General features: G+C 39.1%; 1 protein-coding gene across 1 annotated transcript in view; it reads left to right on the top strand.

Moving 5' to 3' along the window:
- Window positions 1-24,645, top strand: part of LOC139480589 (PDZ domain-containing protein GIPC1-like) — a 44,091-nt gene extending 19,446 nt beyond the window's left edge. The window contains exons 2-5 of the mRNA XM_071263730.1: window positions 1,021-1,390; window positions 15,524-15,624; window positions 16,407-16,488; window positions 18,969-24,645. Coding sequence (XP_071119831.1) covers window positions 1,021-1,390; window positions 15,524-15,624; window positions 16,407-16,488; window positions 18,969-19,156 — 741 coding nt within the window. The 3' untranslated portion in view covers window positions 19,157-24,645. The remainder of the gene's footprint in view (window positions 1-1,020; window positions 1,391-15,523; window positions 15,625-16,406; window positions 16,489-18,968) is intronic.
- The last annotated feature ends 363 nt before the right edge of the window (window positions 24,646-25,008 follow it).

The raw sequence follows: 25,008 nt of genomic DNA, 5'->3' as shown, positions 1-25,008 counted from the left end.
AATTTTCAGTCCTAATTAGTGTTCAGTGTAACACTTATTAAAGCAAACATTTGAGGTATTTATCACTTTTTTAACCTTAGTGTGCTACCGTAATTGATACGTCTTGAAAAATAAGAAGTCGCGATCCACCTATGCATCGGTGTATCTTCCCATAACAAGAAGATAGGTGACACTTGATCTTCCTTACTTGCAGTTCTCGTGACATAGATCAAATTTTCACACTGAACACACACCAGTAATTTGTTTGCAGCTCATTTCGTACATGATTTAGACTACAGTAAGGCTGTAGCTTCTTCTAAATAGTGGGTATTTGACACAAGACATGATAATATATTGGATGGACCATGTTCACTAAGTCAAGTGAATATTGATAATACCATGCATTAACACACGCATTTGGTAATCGCTTCAAGCATTCAGAACAACTAGACAGCACAAGGATCATCTGATCATCTGGAGACAAACCAAGTGTTACATCATGCTCTTGCATGTTCAGTTATCTCCCCTTGCATGCTTTGCTATCACCCCTGAGGATGAATCTTTATCAGATGGTTGGAACATAAACTGTATTTATCATCAGTTATCATCCAACTTGTCAGTATATTTTTCAAGTGACTGCCCTTTGATATTTTGATCGGTTTAGCCTACAGCTACGTCATCTGTTCACATGATTATCTCACACCTGTATGCATAATTACCAGACACCTTGATACATTATTACCTCAGATGTCTAATATAATTATATGAGTGAAATACTAGAATTCTGCTCCAGTGAATAATGCACATATTGTCTCCTGAAACAGCATTTGAAGCAAAATATTTTCTATAATTGGTTATTTTTGTTTTTTAATCACCCAACAGAACCCAAGAAAACTATAAATATAAAATGTCTTAATCATAATATGCCTCTTGAGCCCAGCACTCACTCTGCACTAAACCATTATGAGGCCAGCTTGTAGACATACCAAATTTTGTTGTTTTATTTCCTTTTAACATAATTCTTTATTTTGTATTTTTCAGATTTTATTCTGCACATTAAATACACACAAGATAGATATGACAAAGTTATTAGGAGGGCAAATAGGCCTAGATGACTTCATATTTGCCCACATAAAAGGTCGGCCAAAAGAAATGGATGTCACAAAATCTGAGGATGCCCTTGGACTGACTATTACGGATAACGGTGCTGGCTACGCGTTCATTAAGCGGATCAAGGAGGGGAGCATCATGGACCGTGTGCCACTGATCACTGTAGGAGATCATATCGAGAAGCTTGATGGCAAGAGTCTTGTGGGATGCCGACATTACGAAGTCGCCAAGATGCTGAAGGAAATCCCTAAAGGAACGACGTTCACACTGAGGGTCGTGCAACCTGAGATGTCAGGCTTCTGTAAGTAGCTGTTACATCCTCTTTGATCCAGGGTACCATATGTCCTTTTGATTATGATAAATACCCTTGACCCACTCGCCCCCATAGCTTTGTTTTCATTCTGGTTCAAACAATACAACGGGAAAAGGTCACCAATCAAAATGTACTGTTCTCATTGTGTAATACATAGAACTGTGAACTTGGATTTCCTCCCTGGGTGGCGTTGATGGCCCAGTCGTCTGAGGTGCTTGAAGTTGCTGTGCAGAGTTGCCTACCTTGAGCACGCCAGAAACTGATGATCCGTGGGTTCGAATCCCAGTTTGCCTCAGTTATGTTTCTAGGTTTGTCAGCACCTTACACAAGCTTGTGGGTTTCACCAAAGTGGTAAACATGCATCACTTTAGTCTTTCCTCCCACATCAAGCAGACAAGCTGCAATATAACTGGAATAGTGTTAACGTATTCGACGTAATAAGTGCCCAGGGTGCTCTCAAAATTAGAAATAGGGGGCTCTTATTAGAATATAATTTTGGTGAAAGTGTTGAAAGAGGGTAAATTTGTGGTTTATGCGGACAGCCTGAAATGATACAAAAGAAAAATCTGGGGGTATTATACACAAGAGATATATTTTTCCAGAATTTAATTTCCTGTAATTAAGGGTGACACATGAGTGCATATTATACATAATTGCATATTATACACGAATAAATAAGTCTTGTGTATATTGATCAATCGTAAGCATGGTAAGGGTGCTAATTGGGATTGTTCACTAGCCAATAAAATTGCAAATATCGCCATGGGCGCTAATTAGAGCGGGACGGATATTACGTCAAATACAGTAATAAAGAACGGCTTTAAACCCAACTGTGTTACTCCTTCCTCCCCATTCTTAATACTGATGAAATCTTCTTATTCAAGTAATATGTTTGGAACCGTCCCCTGATTCCCTGTAGTCACCTTTTGTTTATTGAGGGTTGCTTTTTTTAGGCTGTTATTTTGAATGAAGATCTAGCGAAATCTTTTCAGAAAAGTCAATTTGTTGGCTTTTGTTTGAAGCTCATGAGCGAGAATTCTGCGCCCAGGTTGTGTGATAAGAGAAGACGGAGATGACCCTTCCAAAACAAGGCAATAGTGACAGGCTGTTCCATGCATTTATCGTAACTGAATGGAGAAAAACCTTACTGAATAATTGAATAAATTGTCTGAATCATTGTTACATGACATATTGGGACTGTGAGGGGATAGTGAGGTTGTTGTTTAATCAAGGTTAGCCTGCTGGTGTGTTGTAGCATTGGAGAAGAAGATTTCTTCATGTTCTTGGCCATGAGATGTTTCAAAATAACAAGATATTCTTTATCACTCTCTATGGTTATTTATTCCCTCAACCTAAAAGGGCAGGGGTATATAGTTATACCAAAGAATTCCGTCCGTCCTTCCGAGTATATTTTTTTTGTGACCTTAAAAGTTGAAAAACCTGAATAGATTCTTTTCAAACTTTAAAACACTTTCTATACCAATAGGAGAATACAGTGTGAAGTTTGATTTCATTATTTCTATCTCTGAAAAAAATACAGGTATTTTTCATGTTTTCCTTAAACATTTGTGCTACCTGTAACTTGAGAACTACTTGAGGGATTCTTTTCAAATTTAAGGAACATTTTTAATACTAGTAGGGGAGGTGCAGTGCAAAGTTTGATTTTGATATGTGTATTTTCTGAAAAAATATGATTTTTCATGTTGTGAAAGTAGAATTTTAGAAAAAGTTTTACTATAACATTTGTGTGACCTATGACTTAAAAACTACTTCATGGATTCTTTTCCAATTGGGGCTACAGTCTATACCACTAGGAGAGGTGCAGTGCAAAGTAAAATATTGCCTTTTTCATGTTTTGAACTCAGAAATGTGTTGGAGTCGAAGTTGGGGGTATTAGTGAGCCCTGCTCACTTGGTGCCTCGTTATGTCTGTATTGAAAGTATCATATTGTTATCTGGTGTGTTGTCGGTTGTCACTGAATCGGATCAGAGCTCGATAATTTGGACCCAAGTCTGCAGCAAATGTCTGTAAACATTCCCAAATTGATTGTGCAAATTTACAAACTAATGTGATATTGTAATAACTAATGTACTGCTTTGTACAGCCGACACTGACCAATTTGAGCAAAAAAATTATATGTTCCTGAATTACCTGCCAAGGCACTTAGATTTGAATCCTGGATTCCCTCTGTCAAGACTAATGGTTGCAAACATGGGCAAACCCTAATTTGGTTGTACTGTTTACAGGGGCATTGCTCCTATACAAATAGTATACAACTCATTTCAGACCAGTTTATGTACAATAACTATATTTGGGGAGGTAAAAAGTAGTCGCTGACTAGCAGACTAGCTGTGTCTAATACTGAATGTGTCTGGCTTCAGAGGAATATTTCTGATGCAACTTAGTGTTTCCCTAGATAATAATATCGGTAGGTGCAACATGTGCAAAGAGGAATAATTTTCATTCATGTTATAAGTTAGCATGTTTCTGGTACAGCATACCAGCTTTTTCATTTTATTTATTTTTATCAGCTTGAGTCTTATTGCATCACAGCTGATGTATATTATCCAGCATATATGATGAGGAAATGGTATGAGAACTTAGCATTCTGTGTCAAGAAAACCCTGATATAGCTTTGTCCCTTTGAACTAATGGCCTTCACCTTGGTCATGAACAGAGAAACTCTAATAATTCCCAACTGTTTCATATAAAACAGTATCATAAAACACCATTACCATCACCGTCTGCTTAAATCAGTTCTGACTGTGCCAAATTGAGATACTGTTCCTTAATATTTTTTATATTTGACAGTTTTCTGATTGTGTTAGTTTTTAATTGTCAGTTTCAGTTCTTCACTCAGTTTTATATCTTGTTTTTTCCTGATCATTAATTTAAAAGTTCCAGCCGACTGTCTTCTCTTGTCGGTTATGATTTGTAGTTTTCCTGCTGAACTAGGCTCCTGACTTATTTGCTGCGGCCTAATTATGGAACGTCCTATTGCTAACTGTCAAATTTGTTTGCTTTCTTTTCCACCATGCTCTTTGGTTCAGCCAAACTGGGTAAATACAGTTGAAGTGGTGTCTCGTCAAGTAGCCTGTGCCTTTTGCCTTCCTGTTGTATTGTCTACACTGTCACACTGCCTCTTTATTGAGTTCATTGCACTTCTAGTTCGTTAAAAACTTTTTAAAAAAGGTGGTATCATGTCCCTTTTGTTATTTAGATACTGTAAATTTTGAAATTAATGTGACAGTGAAATTAACATAATTAATGCTTAACATGCGAGTGAATTTCGCTCGCATGAATAATTATTTGCATATATGTCTAAAAATTGTCTGTTGGCGAGAGGGCCTCCACTCGTTTACTCGAACAGGGGATAACAAACTTGGTCAATAAACAACCTCCGAGAAGTTATCTTCTCTCTCTCAAGATTCCCCGGTTGTTTGGGGGATGTCACATTAATATTGAGTCACATTTTTGGCTGAGGGTCACCAGTCACCAGTCACATTAATTTAGAGAATTTCAAGATTTACAGTTATTAATTGTTCATTTGGTGTGGGATATTGGGAGTTTAAATATAAATGAGTTTAGTTTTTGTGTTTGACTTGTAATCCAATAATTGTTCCTGTTCTGGAACTAGCTCCTGTATTGATATGGTGATGAGACTATGAAAGTTTAAAATATCCTTGGGAGAGATTGTATAGACTGGAATGAAACAGGCTAATCCCATAGTCATCTGCATGTTGATCTTTTATTGATTCTTGGCACATATCAGCATATAAACATGTTCACAATAATTGTCGATAAATGCTCTTGAAACTATGTTTGCATGTTCAAATAAATATTGATCTTGAATCCATTTTGCTAGAGGAAGTGTACAATTAGAGTGGGTCATGTAAGTAGGATAAGATGATAAGATGTTTTGTTGATAAACTGATCAATAGTGGGTCTGTGATGTATATGTTCATGTATGTGGTGTAAATTGGTTGAATGTGATTATCCAACTGTTCTGTTACTGTCGAGTGTTGTGGAGAGAATCTTGAACAGTATAAGGTATTTATGCCTGTTTGAGATGGTTGTGGTGGTGGCATTGGCTTGGTCCTTCCCTTCTTGCTCCACTGCTATGTCAGTTACCCGCACAAGTATCATCATCATCATCATCATCATCATCATCATCATTACAATAATTATGATAATCATTCCAAGAATTCCCAATTTATTGTTGTAAAAAGAATCTTCCTATAATGATTTTCACACTTTGAAGCAGATTAAAAACAGCTACTCTGACATAATAATTTGGCATATACACACTACTAGGAAGTGATTGTGATTAATAATCCTTAGTACAACACCAGTAAAGATCCGGGTTAGTATTGTTCAGTAACACGATAAGCATGATAAGAGATGACTATGCTTGTCGTAAGAGGCGAATAATGGGATCGGGTGGTCAGACTCGCTGACTTGGTGGATACATGTCATTGTATCCTGTTTGAGTAGATTGGCTGGATTGTCTGGTCCAGACTCGATTATTTACAGACCGCCGTCATATGGCTGGAATATTGCCGAGTGTGGCGTTAAACAACAAACAAACGAACAAGTTAGTCGTACAGAACAATCGTAGGGCAACAACAATTGATTATTTGGTCATCGAAAACTTTTTCCTTTGTTAAGTTGTCAGGGATGATGATGGTTATTTGATAGTGACACCTTATCATATTTAGCTACAAAATACCTCCATGGCATAACAGAATCCTCAATCAGATTCTTGTACCTTTTGAAAAACAGAAAGAAAATTCCTCATGTTGGTAAATGTCTTGTCAACTTATTGTTGAGAGAAACAGCAGCTTTTTCGATATATTTTTTAATGATTTACTTAGTTTTGAATTAAAAATGCCACCAGTTGCAAATCCCCCCAAAACAAATCATTAATTTGTTCAGTCCAGTGTTCAATAATGCTATTCACAAAGTCCCACAACTCGTATCGTCATGGCTGTGCTATATTGTGAGACTCCACGTCCAGGTGGTGTAGGATTGTCAGCAGAATGGCATCGGAAGCCATAGCATGGGTCTGCATGAGAAAATACTTCCTTGCACACAAGGTACATCCGGAGATGATACACCTGCCAATATGTTTCCATGGCAACTCAGGTGAAGGAGAAGTTCCCTGCAATGATTTACCAAGCTAACAAATTGAATGGATAAACTTGTCTGTTGTGTAGACAGTACAAAGGTTGTTCATTCTTAACTCGGCATGATCTTCATGAAATAATAAACGATCAGTTTTGAGCATGGTAATCATGTTGAGACATGACTTGCTGGATAGTATCCGAGTTTTCAATGACCCACCATTCCTCGGCTGTCATTTTGCAGCATAATGTCATCAGGGATGATGGATGACTGCAGGAGCTGCATCGTGAGCCGGCTCTGTTGACAATATGGATGTGACAATGTGTATGTATAGCGACTCACGACAGCATGGCTGCGATCAATGCTGTGGGATTGTTGGGGTATACTGAGCATCATATTACACATATGGAAATGTGGAGGAGAGATAATTGTACATCAATATTAACAGCTAGGTAGAAGGGATTCATTGATTTCGGTTGGTTCTCTTGCATCACGCATGCATCGTGTTCTTTGTTGTCTTGGTTTTCGAGAAGATAGGGATTGGTGGGGTTTTTATGGAGGTGTTGCCCTGTCAATAGTAACATACTGTCAGCTGCTTTCATCTCCTCAAAAGAAAAAGGTATTTGTTGAGTCAAGGAGAGTATTGTTTATTGAAGAAGAACCCATTATGTAAGCATTTTTTATTGCATGGTTTATCAACAAGATATTAGGAAAGTGGTTATATTGTTGGTAGGGGCTCTCATTAAAATTTTACTCTGATATGATACCTGTCTGCGTGAAGATCTGAGTGCAGTTCCGTAGGAGAACATGACAAGTCAACTTTAGAATCAGCCAATGAATGTCGAGCCTTCCAAAATCTTTGTACGAGTGAGCAAAGTTTTAGGCCATCAAATGTGATTTCTCTAACTCGTAATACATGATGTACATAATACAGACTGTGCTGTTATCATGGTTATCTTGTTGTGGATATTTTAAACACCCTTTCGTTTCTGAGCTCCGAAACATCTCCACCAAGAGTGCGTACAACCAAAGGCGTATCCTGCGTGGGTTTTCTTTTGGTAGGGGGACCTTTTGATATCCAGTGGTTATTTTTTTTCACAACCTGAGTCAAAAATATAATTCCAGTATTTTTCTGTGGCACTTGGCCTAACCTTATCTAAGGTGACGGTGAGACCATACTGCAGTTGTCTGAACCATTGCTTTTGAAGGTTAACTCAAATGACCTTGATATGAACATCCCTAACAACAGAGAATGAGAGTTGTTGAGTTTGCCAGGGATTGCTGAGAGTAACTGTATGCTACCATACAAGAAGGATTAACACAGCAAGCTCATCTGTGGATTAGCATCTGGTCGTAGTTCACAACGGTTAATGACTATTAAGCAAATGGAACTAAATGTACAGCTACAAGACATTCAGAGGCGGTTTGGTAGTCTTGTGGTTAAGGCGTTCGCCATCTGCCAAAGAGCAGGGTTCGAATCCTGACATGGTTACAATGTGTGAAGCCCATTTCTGGCGCCGTAAAACCATACTCACTCACTCGCAAGATGTTCATAGTAAATTTGTCTTTAGAAATCCGTGTTACATTGGACAGTGTTTGACATGAACTGGTGTCCATCACAATATCCCACAACTTCAAAGTCTTGCTGTTTATTTTGTCACTTTGCAAGCCTTGAATCTGGGACTCTTCCCATGGAAAGGCCTTGAATTTGAACATGTTAAACTCTGCTGTTCAATAGATATATTTCAATTATGTTTTCTCTAATCATGGGTTATGACATTGTGTAGCAAAATACAAATCTGTAGCTCATTCAATAAATATAATATTAAAACACTGGTGTGTACATGGACTTGGAATTGGAATGTAATGAACTATTGTAAGAATGCCCTTACAAAATATTTTCAAAGCACAATGTGGGTCTTATTTTTAGTGCCATGAATGGGTTGTATGAACTTCGTTTGATTTAATGGTATATTTTGACATATTTAAGACTGATACCAGATAATCATTAAATACTTGAATGTGTACTCTTTTCCTTGTAGCATTGATGTCTTGATGAGCATAATGAGACAGTTGAGGGTAGTTAGTCCCTCACTGACACATCACATGATACATCACGTGACACATCACATGACATTTGACAGTTATTAATTAAACAGTAATTTTTAGTTTAATTTACTTAAATACATTTCTTGGTTTCAACAAAATGTCTGACACATTTGGTCATGAAGTCTTTGATACATTTGTGGAAAGCAACTTCTTTTTAATCTTGGTCACAACGTTTCAGAGCTACTTCTTGCTCCTTGAACAGTTCTCAGGGCTTTCCTTCTTCCACATAAGGCTGACTTGCCATGGTCTGACTGTATTTTACCCTCCTGAAGATCTGGGTTAGAACTGGTTTTGGTGTAGGAGGCGACTAACAGGATAGTGTGGTCAGATTCTCTGACTTGGTTCATGTATATCTTCATATACCAATTGTGTAGATCGATGCTCATGATGCCAATCACTGGATTGTCTTGTCCTGACGTTATCCTTATTAGATTGCTGTCATATAGCTGAAATATTGCTGAGTACGACGTTAGACAGCAAACCAAAACTTAAAGAGGCGATGAACCCACCTCACTCACTCACTCACTCCAAACACTTTCATGATCAAATACATTCACCAGGCAGCATTGTGTAAGTCCTGACAAGTGTATTGGCTTCACATGAATGTTTAGTCTTCTTCACGTCAATGGAGGGCTTAGGAAGGTCAGGTGTAAAGAAAATCTGTATCTACCAACCAAGCAACTAAAAAGCAATGAATGATAAATTGTTGTGACCCAGTTGGCCCTTATGAGCGGCATTCACCATGCTGACATTAACGCTGACTTCAAACATGACAAGGAAACTTCTTACTTATTGTGATCCTGAAACAATGGAAACTAGATCAGGGCAAGCATACAAATGTGTAACAAGATGATGTTGGGTTGAGTCAGTCACAGAGACCTGTTGCATTGTATGCATGTTACTGTTTTGGTAATGAAACATAACGTGTGCGGTGTAAGACGTGAGTGCGTGACTGGCCCGCCGCCCAAACTACACCTCCATGGAATTCACTGAGTCAACATGCGTCACTCTCCTTCTACACCACGCTGCTCCCTGGTATTGTCCCCAATTACGTAGTCCCATCTAGGGCTGTTGTGCGTCTGTCTTTACAGCCGTGTACTTCCTTTATCTGCGTTGAGGTGTGGGGCATTGTGATCCGGGTACACTGAGATCACTGTCCTGTGGCATTCCTGTAGAACAGATACCTTAAGTACCCTTGCTTATGATAAGGCTAGAAGTTGGGATGGCGTGGTTGGCAGGGATAGAAAAATTAACACTAGCCTGTTAGCCCGAGCCAGTATCAGTGATGTTATAGGTATTTTAAGGGCTGGTAGAATTTTGGACATTTTGGGGATGTTTCTATATGGTGTCTCTATTCAGGCTAGTAGACTTTCTAGGTTAAGTTCAATCCCTGGGTTTGAGTGTCAGCTCTCTGACTGTGTGTTGTTCATGACTGGTACACACGTTATGACAGGGTCTCTGGTACACCCAATCGTTATTACAGTCTCTAGTACACCCAAACATTATTATAGAGAAGCCCTAGTACACCCAAACATTATTATTGAGAAGCCCTAGTACACCCAAACATTATTATAGAGAGACCCTAGTACACCCAAACACTATTATAGAGAGACCCTAGTACACCCAAACACTATTATTGATAGCCCTAGTACACCCAAACGTTATTATAGAGAGGCCCTAGTACACCCAAACATTATTATATAGAGGCCCTAGTACACACAAACATTACCTTTAGAGAGAGGCCCTAGTACACCCAAACATTATTATAGAGAGGCCCTAGTATACCCAAACATTATTATAGAGAAGCCCTAGTACACCCAAACATTATTACAAAAAGGCCCTAGTACACCCAAACATTATTATAGAAAGGCCCTAGTACACCCAAACATTATTACAGAAAGACCCTAGTACACCCAAACATTAATATTGAGAGGCCCTAGTTCACCCAAACACTATTACAGAAAGGCCCTAGTACACCCAAACATTATTAGAGAGAGGCCCTAGTACACCCAAACATTAATATTGAGAGGCCCTAGTACACCCAAACACTATTACAGAAAGGCCCTAGTACACCCAAACATTATTAGAGAAAGGCCCTAGTACACCCAAACATTAATATTGAAAGGCCCTAGTACACCCAAACATTATTACAGAAAGGCCCTAGTACACCCAAACATTACTAGAAAGAGGCCCTAGTACACCCAAACATTATTAGAGAGAGGCCTTGGACACCCAAACATTATTATAGAGTCTCTAGAACTCCCAAACACAATTATAGCGTGTCCTTAGGCTGCCAAAATGTTATTACAGAGTCCCCGGGACACCCAAATGTTATTTCAGAGTCTCTAGAGCTCACAAGCTTTAAACATGATTAACCCATGATTGAAGGCCACAGTGACAGTGATGTAAGATTTTGATCAAACTTCATGCCTCGGTCAGCTCTATTGGGAAGTTAGGGCAGGTCATACGTTTGTAGGGTTACACTGCAGTCAGCAATATACCAGCCATATCATGGGGACCTGTAAGTAATCAAGTCGGAAAACTAGTGGTTGATACAATGAACAACATCCCATGACACCAGGGTGTGATGACACGCAATCAACCAAGACACAGAGCTAAGCCACTCGACCTGTTTTAGTTGCAAATCAGACAATGGGTCTGAGATTAGTCTGGTGTAGAAGTTTGTGAGATTGTTAGCAGCAACTTTGACTCTAGGTCTGTAAGGTGGCAGGTGCTTGTGAGAAGGTATTGATTCGAAATGAAGTAAACCTCAGTTTACCTTCATACAATGCACTGTTGATGTGTGTTCAAATTCAGGTGTAAATATGTGAACAATTTTGAATTGTTTGACTTTTCAGCCATTGAAATAAGGTAGGATTCAGGGGTAAGGATATGTTGAGGGTGCCAACCCCCTCCTGCTCTGAATCCAGAATATCATCTAATTGTTCTCATTTGCTAGCCCCTGAATCCTGAATACTACAAAACTCAAAAAGTCAAAAGCGCGTCAGAATTTACTCCATAATGGAATTTGTCGATCACAGAAGAAAACCAAAGAGTATGGCGCTTGGTCATAAAAGGATTCAATTCTAAGAAAAAAAATAGTAAAAAATTATCGAAAAGTTCTAATAAATTAAGGATTTAAAAAAAATGTTGAATCCGCGTCCCTTCTTTTTTTTTCCCACGTACAACATTGATGATACCCTCTATGTAGACTCCCTGAATAATGCATATCAAAAAGGGGTTGGTAGCTTCAATGTTCAAGGGAAGGAAACTTTGGAAATCTTCTTGAGTGGTTCCTGTCCAGAATTTAATGGGAAAAATATTTTTTGCTGTAAATACAGAAATGAGAGACCCGTGGCTGAAGTGTTCACTTGTCGCTCCTTAGACCCTGGTGACTGACTTGTCAGCACCATACCTTTCACAAAAGTGACAAAACATACAAGATCTGCATCACTTCAGGCTTTCCTCCCACATCAAGCCGACATTCCGGGATACAACTGAAATAGGGTTGAAACTAGCTCACTCTCATATCCTACATTTCAAAACAGTGTTTGAAATTAATGAAAGAATGTAAGAATCAAGGGCAGACTAGGAACAATCCTCCAGGACCCCTGGATCCATTATGTACATGCTGGATAGGAGTCGTGCATCATGCCCTGCGCCTTCATGTCTTGTGAATTTGGCTCTGTGTGGAGGTACCATAGGTACTGCTGTATTGTGATATGCTACTTGAAAGAAATTAAAAAAACCAATGTTTTTTATATGATTATAGTTCATCTGTCACATCCATGCAAATGAACTATATAGTCATATGGCAACTTACCCTGTCTGGCGCTCGGCATTTAGGGCTAAACAAGGACTGGTCGGCTCGGAGTCAGTATACTGTGTCTGAGTGGGGTATTCATGTTAAACTGTGCCATGGTGTATTCAGTGGGCTGGCACTATAAAATCAGCATTACTCCAGCCCAGTACAAGCAGACGCATGCACACAGGCATGCACGCACATGTGTCGCTATATAAGTGCAATAATCTTGAACATGATGTTAAACACCATTTCCACCTGTGAAGATACGGGGTAGAATACATCTTCAGCAACCCATGCTTGCCGTAAAAGGTGACTCTGCTCATTGTAAGAGGCGACTAACAGGATCGTTTGGTCAGGCTCGCTGTCTTGGTTGATGCATGTAATCGTATACCAATTGCGTGGATTGATGTTCAATTACTGGATTGTCTGGTCCAGAGTCGATTACTTACAGACCGCTGAGTGCGGTGTTAAACAACAAACAAACAAAAACTCCATTTCAGCTCATCTCATATGAAAACATCAGGTGTTTCTTAGCTTCCATTGAGTAGTATATATTGATTTGTGTGGATGTGAATCAGATTGTCATGAAGTTGTGTTCAGGATGGCTAAGCATCAATAAGTAACAGAACACTCACGTTCCTGTCAACAGGGAAAATAAAACTAACACTTTCATAAACATTTGATACTGAAACTGTTTCATGACTTTGCCCTGTAAGCTACTGCTTGGTTATTCATGTTCACAGAGTCAACACGCATCTTTTAAAAATATTTTACGATTTCAATATTGATTTAAGATAGAATTTAAAATTTCCTATTATTGTGCTGTCACTTCTCTAGATGTACATGTATGTGAAATTACATCTATAAGCTCAATCTAGTGTAAATTATCCTATTGTCATGTCATATTTCTGGTTTGTAGAGCCTAAGGGTATTGTGTGTTGACAATGTATGTAATAAAAGGCATAGTCCCCTGGCAAGTCATTCCCACACAGCAGTGTGAGGGGTGGCGGTTATCCCTGCCTGTTATTGACAGTGAAGTAAAGGTGTGTTTAAGCACACTGTGTTTACATCTCTGCTGAGTCCACATGGGAATTAATGTACACAGTCAGTGAAGCAGGGCAGGCTATTTTACTATTTCCGAGCTACTGAGTCGCGGCTATTCATCCTGCCTGTTTGTCTAGTGGAGAGGAGCTGTTTTCTGTTGAACAAGGTTAAAGAAAACAGGATTGTTAATTGGAGAATGTCAGATTATATTGAATCTGTGGATGGAAATATTTTTTCACGTTGAAGTGGTTCTACATTCCATTCCATATATCTAATATGTCCCCTGGGGGTATTGTCGTGTGTTACAAATTAAAAAAATTGTGGATCTGTGAAATTTAATTATGATATTTGTAACAAAGTTTGTGAGAATGCACACATAGGTTAAAAAAATTTAATTCGAAGTTTAACCGATATACGGCTTTTCCATTGGACGAGGGGTCGGTCGCAAGCTCCGACGTTCATATAGTTTGGCCCTCACTCTATGAAGGTTCATACTCCAATGAACTCACACAAAGTGAAGGTCAATTCTTAAACAACCTCTGTATTTTCTATCACTTGCTTAGTCGTCTAAGAGTTACCTCCCTTAGCCATGTCATGATCCACTTGTCAAAACTCACATTCACCCCAATTATCGTAAATGCTTGAATAAATATCAGATTTGTGTGAGCACCTTGAATAAATTCTGCGTCAACTGATGCATCGAAAGAAGTAAGCGCCTGACAACCACCTGGTCAGACCTGATGTGGAAAAGGAGATTACGTAATCTTGCTTTTACAGTGTCAAGACCAAGAAAGACATTTGTAACAAAATTGAAATTAATGTTAACACTTCACTAACAAACAATGTGTGCCACAAATACATACCATACCATTAAAGGGACTTCCTTACAAAGATCTGGGGTAGACATGGTAGAATAAGTCTTCAGCAACCCATGCTTGCCGTAAAAGACGACTATGCTTGTTGTAAGAGGCAGCTAACGGGATGGGGTGGTCAGACTCGCTGACTTGGTTGATGCATGTCATCAATCCCAATTGTGTGGAGCGATGCTTATGATATCAATCACTGGATTGTCTGGTCCATACTTGATTATTTACAGACTGCCGTCATATAGCTGGAATATTGCTGAGTGCGGTGTTAAACAACAAACAAACAAACAACTTATAATTAAGCCCAGACAGATATTCAAGCATTTATGATCAACATGATCAAGCTTGGTTTGTCAGTACCGTGTATATGGCCCCATTCCAAGAGGCGATCTTAGCGCTAATGTGGTCGGAACTCCCATACTTCAACACAGGACCAGAGCTCCAGATAAGCTGTGAATTTGTCCTTAAATACCCACAATTATTCACCACTGCCCAATTAATTTATAGTTCTTTGTGCTTTCCTCCCACATTAAGCTGACGAAATGATACATCTGAAATACTGTTCAAAGTGTGGTAAACTCACTCGTTCTCTCACTCACTCACTTACCAATATGTGACCTGTAATAGGGCTAGATTTTTTAAAACTTGTTTTTCGAATGAAATGTGAAAAAATTGAAAGCTGTAAGTGTTGTTTTTATCAGTCCGACCAGAAATAAGTAAATGTTTTAAAAAAACCCAACTCATTTACTGTAAAATGCTATAATTAAACATATTGAAAATCTATATTACAAACTCCAACCTCCACATTTCTTTCCTACCTACCGTTTATTGAGGAAATAACTTAAATCAGGTTTCAAATATGTTTAATCTTTTTTTAAAAATTTCTGCTGACTTGACATTTTTGCCAAAAATCTGTACCACCTCTTAGCTGCTAGCCTTAGAATATTAGAAGGCTCCAGCAGAGATGTGGAACACGTACAGGCTATATGTTCTGTAAAAGCCATGTACCACTGATGAGACATTCTGAAAGGGCATCGAATGTCTGCTATTCTTTTCAGCATAACATAACTGACACGTTGAATGCCATGGATGTATTGACATGAGAGCACTGAGACATGTGAAATATTGTACTGTGTGCAGTGTTGTATAAGTGTTGTACTTCCCTCTTTCCAGCCCATATAGGAGCATCGTCAGGCGGCAAGAAGAAGGCTGATTTTGGTTCTGGGAAGCAGACTCTGAGACTCCGCGCCAATGGGCCTGCCACTGTGGAGGAGGTAAACCAAACAAAGAACTGTAGGACTGGCACGAATTGAAGTCACGATGTGATGATACTTTGTACATATTATTTGTAGGCCAAACACATTTTTGCAGTAAAAATGTGAATATGTCCTGAAAAGATGCAAAAGCATGTGAAAAGCTCCATTTTTGTATTCAGCTGACGCAGCAGGTTAAACTGCAAGATAAGCTGTCACACAATCTTCTGAAATGTACTTTTTCACTCTGATTTTTAGATTAACTGTGTCACTGGTATTACTTTTTAAATCCTTTTCATCTTTTAACAAGAAACTGCAGGCAGCTGACAATTCATCAAGTTTTTACAGTTGTATTTCTTTATGTTTCTCATCTCATGCTGGTCCTTTTCAGTAATTAAAGAAGTAGTTATCCATAAATTGTGTCTACTTTGAAGTAGTCGCACTCAAGAATATTATCTTTTAATATGCTTTAATATAAATCATCCCAACCTGAAAAAGTTAACGATTGTTTTTTTTTCATGAAAATATCTTTGCTTTATTTTATCATAAGCATGTCTGATATTCCTCAACCATTGCTCTTTGAATACAGCACAATAACTATCAAATTGGGAATTAATTGAGCGCATATCGCCAACCGACAAGTTATTTGTATTCTCTGCTAAAGGCAGTTTGACAAAAACACTTTTTCTTCTGACCAACAGCTTTCTCTGAAACAGAGCATAAAATGGGGAACACAAAGAAAAACATGTTTGTTGTAAGTTCCTATGGAATCATGTCAGTGACACTTAATGATGATGTTTCAGGATGATGATGTGGGCAGCATTGCCGTGGACAAGATCAACAATCTTCTAGAGTCCTACATGGGCATCAACGACACGGATCTGTGTAAGTACTTCATTGGCTGTAGGCAGGGGGACAATGTCCATGTGAAGAATAGCACTAAATAAATGGTATTTCTGTGTACCAACTCACACCTCAATATGCAGACGACCACCAGGGCACTCGTCATAGGTGGCAAGGTGCTTGCCAGAGGCGTGTTGGCATTCTCCTGAGATTGACATTAAAGAGGAGAGTAAAAAGATTATTATGAGTTCCAGTTGATAGATTTTGAAAGGTGCCTTGTGTGGATGGCGAATATTCTGACTTTACAATCACTTGGCCAACAGAAATGTTAACTGCCACCTTCAGGAATCTGAGTTGACCTCAACCTACCACCATCAGGAGTGGTGTAACCACTGGCAGACTTCTTGACCGACACTTGCCTATCTAACATGTTGATGCATGCATGTGAATCTCTCTCCTTTTTGCGAATACAGGGCCATTTAGCCGAATCCATGTGGGGCACAACCTTTCTGACAGAATTACAACTGTTGCATTGCCATTCAGTGAGCATGTAGAGTCACTGAGCGCTACGATGGTAGCTGCTATGCACGGTGGCATGTGACACATCTATCTCAGAGAGATGCAGATAGTCTATCTGGTTTGGTCATGCCTTATTGGCCCAGTCAGAGCTGGTTCCCTGAGAATTAAGAATTTGTTTGATAGGCATTACTTAGAAGTTGACGGATGGCAAAGTAGACACAATTTATGGATAACAACTTTAATACTGTAAAGGCGGCGTTTCGGTATAGATCCTTATACCTTTGTCAAGCAAGACTGAATGAGGAACATTGTACAGAAAATGTATAGTAGGTGGAGGATTAACAGTAACGACAAAGCATCCATGAGTGGGATAACATGAGTAAGTAATGACAACAGAAGGATAATACTGTCACAACATGATGGACAGAGAACGAGCCAGAGGTGGAAGCCAATGGGACATGAAGCCAATTAAACAGGATAAGAACTAAGAAAGCAAGTTTCCTTGTTGGGATAGACAGCTCATCAAGCAGGCACATCCCGTGCCAACATCACTGCCTCTTCATGTGTGGGGCCTAAGTGGAATTGTTTTGCAGCCTACTGTCAAGGGAAGGAAATTAACCCTATGAAGGCTTCAGCTCAATTTATTGCTGATTATTTATTGTACTTGTGTATGACAGAAGTTGCATGGAGGCACGTACTATTGGTACTTGTGTGGCAGCCATTGGTCTCATGTGGGACCTCGTAGCTAAGATTCAACAAGTAGGGAAGGAGAACTTATGATTTACCTCATGCTCCCAGTCTTTAGCATGTTTAGTCTTGGGTGAGCAAGATACAGCCGACTTATCGTTGTGCGGTGTTGGTGACTTCAGAGTAACATCTTAGAGATCATCAGGCAATGATTGCTACTACCACTTGCAACTAATAACAAAACATAGGTTTTAAGAATACCATGGCAGTTTGGTTGCATTCTTATCTGGATACAATGACTCTAACGCCCACTTGACCGTCCCTTGTCTGAAGACCCTTGAAGATCCAGGGTAGAATAGCTCTTCAGCAACCGATGCTTGCCGTAAAAGGCAACTAAGCTTGTCGTAAGAGGCGACTAACAGGATCGGGTGGTCAGGCTCGCTGACTTGGTTGATACATGTCATTGATACCAATTGTGTGGATCGATGCTCATGATAATAGTCCCTGGAAGGCCTGGTCCAGACTCGATTATTCATAGACCGCCATCATATAGCTGTAATATTGCTGAGTGCGGCATTAAACAACAAACCAACCATTGTCTGAAGATCCATGTAGCTTGCAGTTGTGAGGACTAAGGGAGGTAACACAAGTTGGTGACCTGGGTGGAGGGGCCCCTAGAGACGAGACATGTTTTAGTTTTCCGTGGTAAAGGATATTCTGCTATGTTGTATAAGGATCAGTTTACTAATAAAAAAATATACTAATGTATTGACTATTGAAAATTGTAAAACCTTTTAGTTATATTGTTGAAATAATTGGTAAAATATGAAAAAGACGTGAAAAACATAATGAAAGGTTACTTCCTGTCCTATATTGAAGGGCATGTAAAAGGAATTCATGACTGAAACAGGTTAGCAGTTCCAGTGGGAAGAAAAGTTCTTTTCTCAGAAGGGGGCACAGGTAGCCCAGTTGTGTAATGCACCCCAATTCGCTGTGCAAAGTTGCGTCCCTTGGGCGCGCCAGAAACCTATGATCATGGGTTGGATTCAAGGTTCACCCAATTATGTTTCTAAGCTTGTCAGCACCATACCCGTGCACATGGGTTTCAACAAAGTGGCAGGCGTCTGAGATCTGCATCACTTTGGACTTTCCTCCCACATTAAGCTGACACACCATGATACAACTGGAATACTGTTCAAATGTGTTAAACCCAATTTGTTCACGCTGTTTTGATTTTACATGTGAAAAGCGGGTACTGGCGTCCATAAACCAGTTGATAAAATAAAGATGCTAAATGATGCCTTTCCCTGTTACAGCACAGAGCATATGGGACATGGGCAAAACCTGCGACAACCCCAGCACGTTTGCCATCAACGTCGACGAATCGGAGTTTAAAGAGTTTGGATTTACTGATGATTTCATCTTCGACATGTGGGGAGCGATATCAGATGCTAAGCAAGGACGTCTGAAGGCAGCAGCGAAAGAATTTAACGAACAGTTTTAGATCCCCACCCACTACAGAGCGCATTAGGATTATAATGCTCTTTTGTATCTAGCATTTGCCAGACCTGTGCAGACACAGCCATCTGGCAACAATATATTCTTTGCGTCCACAGAGGCGTTGTCTGTCACATTCACATGAATGTACAATATATCGAGGATATGTTAGCATATTAGGGTTTGTCCATCATTTGTCTCACTTACAGTCCCATATTCAATGATTAATAACGATGGGTATTGAAAGTCTGAAGCGTGTCACAAAATATTGTGATACGCAAGGCTGTATTGCGATACGTATCATGATATCATGTATAATGCCAAATTTTGAAGTCAGTAAGAAAAATTCAGCTTCAGGTCTAAGTTCTTCCATATGTTAACATTTTGTCCACGCGGGAACTGTGACCGACGCCATGTTAGGAGCCACAATCGTTGCCAAGTATTGTTGGTTGAAATGTCGAAATTACAAATCTGCCTAAGGGAGGTAACTAAAAACTAATCACGATCTTTGTGAGAAACAAATTACTTTGGAATAACGTGAACATTTTAAAGGTATTGCCAAGGTTATCACAAAACGCATTGCCAAAATTGATATTTGCAATCACCTGATACACGGCCCGTTAAACATAATATCGTGATACGTATCCTTGAAAGAACCAATTTACTTGAATACTAGGAAGACTGCATACACTTTATCATTAGCAACTAAGAAGTATAGGAACCCGGAAGGGTAGGAACTGCGTATGTTAAATACACCTATATTGATGGGACCTGCATGGTGCCTTTAAGATCAGCATGACTGGCTTCATCTCCATAATAACTGCACAGTCAGACCCACCGTTGCAGACTGACCTTGAGACAAAGCAGACGTTGACCTGCCAGGGAGTAACCCTTCCCAGGCTATTTATTACAAAGTGTATATAATCTATATGATCCAATGCTTGTTAATTTGAAGTATTGTATACGATGTCTACCCCTTGTTAGCTAACGTTAGACATAATGGGGGAGTGTTTGTTACTGTTGTGTTTTCTTATGCAAGTAGCAGTTTATTACAAGGGATGAAACACCACAAGCGGCAAATGATTGTGTGTTTTTATCTGCTGCAACCTCAAGCCTGACCACTCATATGCTTGCAGGAATTAATGGTGGAATATGATTGTCTTTCAAAATAGCAAAAAGTATCACATTGTTTCATGGTTGTCGGTGTATTGTGGACAGTCACAACACATGACCTGATAGGGTTAAATTTCATTCTGAAATATTGGGTCTTATTCAATTTGACCATTGGAGACAAAATAGTATACCTCACTGTAGAATTGTATCCCCTTGCCCTGCAGGATCTGCTAGCTGTTTGTTACATTCCCAGTTAGGCCCTTGTTACCATGACAACCAGAAAACCGAAGTTCCTGATATGGCATTGGACAATATTTACTCAATTACGACAGTACTGTAAGTCATCTTTGTTCCACCTGAGACATCCATGAAACAATGTTTCAGTCTAGCTGTAGGGTATTGTATATAGACATCTGATAGCCTCCTTTGAAGCATGCTGCCATGCCTTGCATTGTGTATATATGGTCTCCTGCGCTAGCAGCTTGTATAGAGATCACAACCCCAAGTGCACTTTGAGCCATGCTCATTGAACAAATGAACGACACTTGTTAAATATTTATTTGATTTTAAAAATCCTATTATGTATTTTCATACAGTGTTTTATTCATATAGTTACCGTTTCAAATTCTTTTACTCTTTTTCTGGCAATAATAATGATGCAATTGTTTAAATTATGTACCTGCCTTAAAATGGCATTTTGGATAAATGTCATTTCAGATCATGCGTCTTAAATCTTGTAATTACAGCTGCCAGTATGAGTGATTTTAGTGAACCACTTTCAGTTGTACTCTCACCCACCCAATGTCAATCAATGGATCCCTTAATAATGCCAGTTAATGAGTCATGGTCACTCAATATGGTCCAAATTCCAGGCACCATCGACATCATCCCCAACATTTCCATACCTTGATTACTATTCTGCCAAAGTTAGGAGCCCATCTACACAATAAATGTCATTTCATCAGAATTATGTTATCACATATTAAGTATTTCATATCTTGCAAGGATGTTCGATGTATGTTTAAATATTTTTGCACTTTTTGAGGTTGTGGTTACCATGGAACTGGTCAAGAGAGCAGGTTTCACTTTGGTCAGTTGGTCCAGGTAACTTACAACCCTTTTCTAAAATCTTTACTCTGATTCACATTGTCGATACAGGTTTGTATGCACTATGTTCCTCCATTGGCCATCAATACATTCAGCGCTGGGGAGTAGTTGCCGTTTTTAGCCAACGAATCAAACACTGGCCTGGATCCAGTGAGATGGAAACAATGGCTGAGTGTTCAGATAACATGGGCAATATTTCTTGTGCAACATGAGCCTTGTGGTCTCCACCCTACACATTGCTTTATATCAGGCACTGGTGATGTCCGCACAAAGTTTATTCACAGTGCTCAGAGAAATAGGGGCTGTGGGGTAACCAAGTGGTTAAAGCATTCGCATTTCGCGCCAAAGACCCGGGTTCAATTCCCAGCATGGGTACAAGATGTGAAGCCCATGTCTGGTGTCCCCCGCCTTGATATTCCTGGAATATTGCTAAAAGGGGCGTAAAACCATACTCACTCACTCATTTGAGTAATATGGTTCCTTTTTGTTACTTGACTGAAGGGGTAATGGATTCACCTAGTTGTAAAAATGCCTGCTTGTCACAACGAAGACCAGGTTCCATTTCCCACATGGGTACAATATGTGAAACCCATTTCTGGTGTCCCCCGCTGTAGTTCCCCGGCGTAAGAACATCCTCACTCACTCACTGAACTGAAAACAGGCACGTGTCACTACGTCACACCCTGCATAACATCCCGATGTATTCCCAGGTGGAGGGACATATTGGCAGGTATTAACGATGCTTGATTAGCAATGTAATCTTTTGCTGTTAACAGTTCCTAATCACATTAACTCTTATTCCTAGCCCTGAAAATTGTAGTAGCAACTAAAATGCCACTCAAAGCCATCATCGACATCACACATACTTCTCAACTGTAAGTTCATTGGAACCCTATCTTTAATTCAAAATGATGATCAGTTTTGGTGTATCACAGAATGAATTGCAGATCATTTTCAAAAGTTGGTTAGAAAAGAAAACCTACTGGGGCCCTGTTCCACAAATCATAGCGCAACAAGTCTGTTGTCCTGTATGAGTTACACCTCAGCACTATGAACGCTTTAAGGAATGGACACCTGATCAACAGAAATGGAATATCTTGTTGAGAAACTCATCACATTCGACCACATTAAACTTGAATTTTGCTCGCTGATGTTTATTTCATAAACCACGAAGACACATCTGTATCAGCCCATGTATTCTCGTGATGGCTTGTTCCGAGTTTCCACAGTTTGTCTGTCTCTGCACAAAGCCCCATGTTGATAACAGCATAATTTCTAAATCTATTCCTCTAGGTCCTGTATATAATTCTTGTGTATCGCATCTAGGGAATTGGAATGTGTTTTAGTCAATGTTTAATGTTTCCCGTAAATACATGGAAAGGTTACATACAGAGCAATTCTGTCCCAAGTTTTGTAATTGTCACATTCTACAAAATCAATTGTCTCACAATTTTATTCATTTGATTTTCGCTTTCTTATGGAATTGGTATTTGCCTTTTGCTTGTGGGTATGAATTCAAACTACAGTTGACAGTACTCCAGGAGTGACTACCATTTGTTCACCTCATTATTGAGAGAAGTGTTAAACATGAAAGTTTTCAAAATAATTTTTTATATGTTTCACATCCAATGTTATGACAAATTATAGAAATTTTGCGCATTGTCTATTTATGTTTATAAATTGTGTTGTGTGTATATTTTACTGATGGATTGTTTCACAAATGTTAAGTTGTGGAAAAAATTCCCCGATGTATCGTGTGTGTAACTTTTTATGAATGTATCCACGGGACTTAATTAAAAAAAAGGGACAGGATATTATCCCAGTAGTAGAAGACCAGGTATGGCAAGTTTTCTAATCAGAACTGAAGACAATAAATATCTTTCAAATACTCACTGAAATATATTATTTTGTGTAAATGGCCTGCCCAGAACTCTCACTTACTTCCGAGTTCAGGAAGAAAAGTTCATGTCTAGGTGTTACTGACTTAAGAAGGAAGAACGAAGAAGGAACAGGTTAAATGAGGACAATAATATGTATTCAAGGACATTAAAGGAAAGACTTCTTCTCTCGTGGCTGCCAGTTCCCCACCAATTTCGGTGGCATGTCTTCCATGACAAGGGCAGGTAACTCTAAATCAGATTTCAGTGGCATGGCTCTATATTTTGTGACAGGTGAACTTCTCTGTTCCATTCTTACAGATATCCAAAGATCATCATACAAAAAATGCCATGTTTCAAAATGACTTTAAAAAGATGGGACTGTTTGGTTTATGCCCCAGATAACTCTTCTTGCTTGACAGTAGCCAGCAATGTCTGATGAAGCAGTCGTACAATCTCCTTTAGCTCCTTTTCAGAAGCTTTGAAAAATGGTGTTTGCTCTACCATTTTTTCCATTTCGACGTTTTTTTAGATATTCTTCTCTAAAATGATTTAATAAATTTGATACAGTGCTATATTGAGTATTTGGCGGGTCCTTAGAGACCAATAACATGTGACCTTGCCTAGACCTAATGACTAAAGCCTACAGTCATATAATTTTGAAATATGAAACAAATAGGGGATATGAATGATTTAAAGAATTTTGAAACTTCTATATTTGATTTTGCCCCATTTTATTCACAGGTGCTTAAGTTTTCTAAAACTGATGCTCTATGTTAGTTGTTTATAGCATTATTTTGAAATTGAAGAAACCTTTTTTCAAGAGTTTGTTGTTAGATGATAGATAAGTATCTTGTTTGTGACTGATTTTCGAGCTTTGGCCATTTATACTGAACCAAAAAGAGGGATCATGAACATTTTTGGATATTTTTGAATAATTGTGTGCTCAGTCTTCACTGCAGAAGGTTATCACAAAACATATTCATAATCCCTCATTAAAAACATTCAGTCTATTTTCAGCAAGAGCTTAGTAATTTCTACAATGTAAGAATACCTGGAGCTGTTGAAGAATCCAGTTTTGTGTCAATATGACCGTAAAGTGACTTAAGTGGTGATGTAAGGTCACAGATATATTTTTATTACTATCAGGTAGAGTTTAGAGAGTGATTTATTTGGTTTTCAGTTGTTGGTTAATACTGTAATGTTAAGCATCTGTTGAAGTTTGTCACGTTAACTGGGAAAGTCGCTAACTGTGTAGTGTCAGAAAACCATGGTTACTGAATATCGACATGTCTGTTAGGAATACCAAAGTAGATTGTAAATGTATATTGTGTGATTTGACAATATGCTTGGTCTGTTCTCCATGTTGGACAATAAAGTTTTCATCACACATTCACAATTTTGCCATTCTTGGTTGTCATGTAGCTTACCTTGACTGAAGGTTCAGGTGAGCTTTTATAAGGGCCTGCTTGACCTAGTCGTGATTTTGTCTGCAAACATTCCTGAACCTGTTAGCCTGGTGAAGATGTCAGAAGGTCTGAAACAACATGGTAAAACTGAAACCATTGGTCTAATGAAGCTGGTAAAGCTGGCATGGTGAGGCCAAAACTGCTGGCATGGTAAGGCAGAAACTGCTCGTATGGTGAGGCAGAAACTGCTGGCATTGTGAGGCCAAAACTGCTGGTCTGGTGAGGCCGAAACTGCTGGTCTGCTGAGACCAAAACTGCTGGTCTGCTGAGACCAAAACTGCTGGTCTGCTGAG

Source organism: Haliotis cracherodii, unplaced genomic scaffold (genome assembly GCF_022045235.1).
Source record: "Haliotis cracherodii isolate W230 unplaced genomic scaffold, xgHalCrac1.p SCAF_4, whole genome shotgun sequence".
NCBI classification, from domain to species: domain Eukaryota; kingdom Metazoa; phylum Mollusca; class Gastropoda; order Lepetellida; family Haliotidae; genus Haliotis; species Haliotis cracherodii.
The sequence above is the reverse complement of the archived record's forward strand: the minus strand, read 5'-3'. Positions and strand labels throughout refer to the sequence as shown.